The sequence below is a fragment of the Pinus tabuliformis genome, chromosome 9 (genome assembly GCF_031772625.1).
Source record: "Pinus tabuliformis cultivar Carrire ecotype Pingquan chromosome 9, CPIR1, whole genome shotgun sequence".
Classification (NCBI taxonomy): domain Eukaryota; kingdom Viridiplantae; phylum Streptophyta; class Pinopsida; order Pinales; family Pinaceae; genus Pinus; species Pinus tabuliformis.
Window position 1 is genome coordinate 315,977,579 of NC_142307.1, and position 4,741 is coordinate 315,982,319.

At 41.8% G+C, this 4,741-nt stretch overlaps 1 protein-coding gene across 1 annotated transcript; it reads left to right on the forward strand.

The window, feature by feature from the left end:
• Nucleotides 1–3,861: 3,861 nt before the first annotated feature.
• Nucleotides 3,862–4,503, forward strand: LOC149148489 (early light-induced protein, chloroplastic-like). The gene is made up of 3 exons (XM_089442195.1): nt 3,862–3,986; nt 4,041–4,098; nt 4,192–4,503. Exons 1-3 carry the CDS (start codon nt 3,862–3,864, stop codon nt 4,501–4,503), a joined length of 495 nt encoding a protein of 164 aa, XP_089298321.1.
• The last annotated feature ends 238 nt before the right edge of the window (nt 4,504–4,741 follow it).

The window sequence follows — 4,741 nt, forward strand, 5'->3', positions numbered from 1 at the left end:
GTAGGACATCCCAAACCCCCTGATGGATCATCTAGCTCAAAGGAAGGGAAAGGAATGAAAGGGAAATCAATGTGCAATTATTGCCACCGTGGTTTTCATCCTGAATCTGCATGCATGAAGAAGACTATAGATCTTATGGTGCAAACACTCCAGCAACACAATCTTCGAGACCACATTCCTGAGAATGCTAAGAAGAAGTCTGGAGAAAAAGCACCAGATCCAAGAGGTAACGGGAATGCCTTGATTGCTCTTCATTCTGCAGCACAAGAATGGATCATCGATTCAGGAGCTTCACATCATATGGCTTCTTCAGAGGAATCCTTTTCTTCTCTACATGCATACTCAGGTCCTCCCATTCTCATGGGGGATAATTCTGCAGTTGCAGCAACTGGACAAGGAAGAGTGCAATTCGAAGATGGAAGTTTTGAAAATGTCTTTCATATTCCAAGGCTTTCTATGAATCTTCTCTCAGTGTATCAGATGACACACACAGGCAGCGGAAGGAAAGTGGAATTTACCCCAGATTCCGTGAGCATTTATGACATGCAAACCAATTTCAAGATTGCATCTGGCAAGGTAAATGATCAATCTCGTCTGTATACATTTTCTGATTTTTTTCCTCAATCAGATTCTATTTTTCTACTTACGCATGCAAATGAAGAAAGTAGGATTTAGCACGAGAGATTTGGGCACTTGAATTTCAGATATATGCAACAGCTTAGTAAGCAAGGGATGGTCAAAGGATTGCCAACCATTGAATTTTCAGATGGTGTTTGTAATGGATGTGCTCTTGGAAAGCATCCACAAGAAAAATTCGAGAAGGGGCATGCATGGAGAGCCTCTTCACCTTTGGAACTTGTACACAGTGATCTCATGGGTCCATTTCCAGTGCTTTCAATGAGAAAAGCAAGATATGTGTTGTCATTTATAGATGATTACACGAGATTCACTTGGGTTTACTTCTTGAAACTCAAGTCTGAAGTTTTTCAACATCTAAAGATTTTCAAAGCGCATGCCGAAAATTAGTCTGGAAAATGCATCAAAATACTCCACACAGATAATGGGACAGAATATGTCAACAAAGATATCAAGAATCTTTGTGATGAAGTAGGCATACAGTTGCAGCATACAGTTCCTTACACTCCACAAGAAAATGGCGTGGCTGAAAGGAAAAATAGATCTTTGAAAGAGATGGCTAATTGCATGTTGCATGCAAGATCTCTTCCGTCGAAATTGTGGGCCGAAGCTATTAATTGTGCCTCATACATCCAGAATAGATCTCCTCATAAATCTGTTACTGGAAAAACACCTTTTGAGGCTTGGACTGGCATGCAACCTGAAGTTAGTCATTTCCGCATTTTTGGATCTCGAGCATGGGCCCACATTCCTCCAGAGAAGAGAAAGGCTTTGGAGCCTCAAAGCAAAGCATGGATGTTTGTTGGATATTCTAATGAAGTCAAAGGGTACATATTGCTTGATATCCACACTAAAAGCTCTTTATTGAAAGGAGTGTAAAGTTTGACGAAGATATTTCGCACGCACCAGTAGATGAACTTGTTACCAAATTTTTATCACCACTCATTGATGAGTATGCAGATGAAACTTCAGACCATCATTCCGATGAAGATGAGTCTTTTCCTGTGACCCCTGTTAGACCACCAGTTGTTGAACATCGAGATCATACTTCTGCATGTAGTTCGAAAGATTCTCGACCACCTTCAACAAAAAAATGGTGCAGCATGAGTGATATCCTTGATGATCCTGCCTCTATCCCTCTGTTTGAGGAAGATCCACAAGCACTCTTAGCTATGGAGCCATCCATGCCCATGCATGCTTATATGATGAATGGATCTGATCCACAAACTTATGCAGAAGCAAATGGGCATCCTGAATGGGAAGCCACCATGGAAGAGGAATATAACTCTCTCATTGAGAACCAGACTTGGGATTTGGTTCTGCTACCTTCAAATCGCAAACTTGTGCGATGCAAGTGGGTTTACCGGACCAAGAAAGCATCAAATGGCCAAGTTAGTCGATATAAGGCACAATTGGTAGCAAAAGGTTTCCAACAAGTACATGGTGTTGACTATGATGAGACTTTTGCTCCAGTGGCAAAAATGGATTCCATTCGGCTAGCTCTCTCCATTGCAGCAGCAAGAGGATGGGAGGTGCATCATATGGATGTGAATAATGCCTTTCTTCATGGTGATCTTGAGGAGGAAATCTACATGGAGCAGCCACCGGGATACATGCGGAATTCATCTCTGGTATGCAAACTAAAGAAGTCTCTCTATGGACTCAAGCAGGCACCTAGAGCATGGTATGCAAAGATGGATTCTTATTTGTTATCTCAAAATTTTGTACGCTGCAAATCTGATTCCAATGTTTATTTTCTGAAAAAAATTGACTCCTTGTTGATCATAGTACTCTACGTAGATGATCTTTTGATAACGGGTAGTTCATCTTCTGTCATTACTAACATCAAAACTGCATTGCATAAGCGGTTTTCTATGACAGACATGGGCTTGCTAAATTTCTTCCTTGGACTAGAGATCCATCAGCGTGATTCTGGCATTACCATTTCTCAACCAAAATATGCTAGAGATCTTTTGGCACGATTTCACATGAGTGACTGCAAGCCAGCATCCACACCTTTCTTATCAGGGATAAAGCTTGAGAATGGCAAAGACACACCATTGGTTGATTGCACATTGTATCGCCAGCTTGTGGGAAGTCTTCTTTATCTCACTCACTCCCATCCTGACCTCTTCTATGCTGTCGGAGCAGTTTCCACGTACATGCAGGAGCCACATGAGTTACACTGGAATGCTGCAAAGCGCATCCTTCGATATGTCCAGGGGACAATCACCTATGGGATTCATTATGCAGCCAATTGTTATTTGAATCTCATCGGGTTCACAGATTAAGATTGGGCTGGCGACACCACTCATCGCAAGTCTACTTCCGGTTATGTACTTAGTTTGGGATCCGGCCCAATTGGTTGGTCAAGTAAGAAGCAGGCTACCATTGCATTATCATCAGCAGAGGCAGAGTATAGAGGAGTAGTCAATGCCACTATTCAGGCAATTTGGCTACAATATTTCCTATCTGAGCTTGGGATTAGTGTCCATAATCCAACTGTCATCTGGTGCGATAATCAAAGTACGCTAAAGTTTTGCAGAGATCTAGTGCAGCGGAAGCATACCAAACACATCGAGATCCACATGCACTTCATTAGAGAACTCATTCATGATGGGATCATCGATCTTCAGTACTGTCCTAGTTCCGAGCAGATTGCTGACATCTTCACCAAGACTTTCACTGAGCAGAAGTTTCGATTCTTGCGAGATCGTCTCGGGGTGAAGGACACGACTGCCTAGCAGTTGTCTTTTCTCTACTTTTGCATTATATTTTGAGGGGGGGTTTTCTTCCCACTGGGTTTTCCCTCTTTCCTCCTTTTTATGCATTGTATATGGGTACCTAAAATGGCCGTGTTGCCGGGACTCATTCATTTTGCATCACAGTCACCTAAGTTATGGTTAAGGGGGGGTGTTGGTGTACATGCACTTAGACTAGTTGTGTTGGTGTACATGCACCTAGATTAGCTCCAGTTAACTTATTGCTTGCATGTGGCACATGTACACATTAACATAAGATAAAGCACACTTAGCTTTAGTTAGCTTTAGTTATTGCATGTACAACTAAGCTTAACTTAGTTGCTTTTATGTATTTATTCTAAAACTAATATTGTAGAATCAATTTTTTATTCTTTTCTCAATTCTTGCTCGCTTCCTTCCTTCTCTTGCAAGCTTGTTTATTGTTTTGTAGATCTAGATCTGTGTATGTCAAAAATCTTACACGATGAATGGAGCATTGCTCCTGCAACGGAGGCCAGCGGAGAGGTCAACGACCAGCAGGCAGCTTCGAGTAAAATGCATGGCAAGGGTTAGTAATTCTGTCACTGACTCCGTATCGAAGAATAGAAGGTTTTATTTTATTCTATAAGGTTTTATGTTATTCTATATATAATTTAATTTCAGTCATGTGGATCCACGACTGAAGGAGTCAACGCAATCGCCTTCTACCCCTCCTGAGATGGTAAGTGATTATGCAAGCACCAATTTTAACATTAACATGCACTGCACTGCCCATGCACTGAACTAAATTGAATTGACATAAATAATAATGCAGGTGAGAACAAACTTTAAGGACGTGTTTGCTTTCAGTGGGCCAGCCCCAGAAACCATAAATGGGAGACTTGCCATGCTCGGATTCATCTCAGTTGTAGGGGTGGAGATAGCGAGCGGGAAAGACCTCGCCGCCCAACTGGCCAGCGGAGGAGTTCCACTGTTTATTGGAAGCGCGCTTCTCTTCACGCTTGCTTCTTTGATACCCATGTTCAAGGGAGTGTCCAAAGAGATCAAATCACAGGAAATAATGTCTTCTGGGGCAGAGATGTTGAATGGGCGTTTTGCCATGATTGGCCTCGTCGCGCGGCCTTGACTGAATACCTCAAGGGAGGTCCTCTCATCTCATGATCATCATCAGCTCTATACCAAACTTCATACCCCTCTTAGTGTAGGTTGTAATCCAACCCAACTTGTATTCACTCTACTATCACGAGACGACACTGTAACAAATTGTTTTCGCAGTTTATGATATATTTGACACGTTCATTCACAATTTGTGTCATTTTGATTAAAATATTTACCGAATCAATCATATAGATATATTTCTGAGT

What these genes read in the sequence shown, in the direction of transcription:
- LOC149148489 (XM_089442195.1), top strand. Translation starts at nt 3,862, where the DNA reads ATGAATGGAGCATTGCTCCTGCAACGGAGGCCAGCGGAGAGGTCAACG. An exon ending in TCCGTATCGAAGAATAGAAG is followed by an intron (nt 3,987 to 4,040) that starts GTTTTATTTTAT and finishes ATTTAATTTCAG; the next exon opens with TCATGTGGATCCACGACTGA. An exon ending in CTTCTACCCCTCCTGAGATG is followed by an intron (nt 4,099 to 4,191) that starts GTAAGTGATTAT and finishes ATAATAATGCAG; the next exon opens with GTGAGAACAAACTTTAAGGA.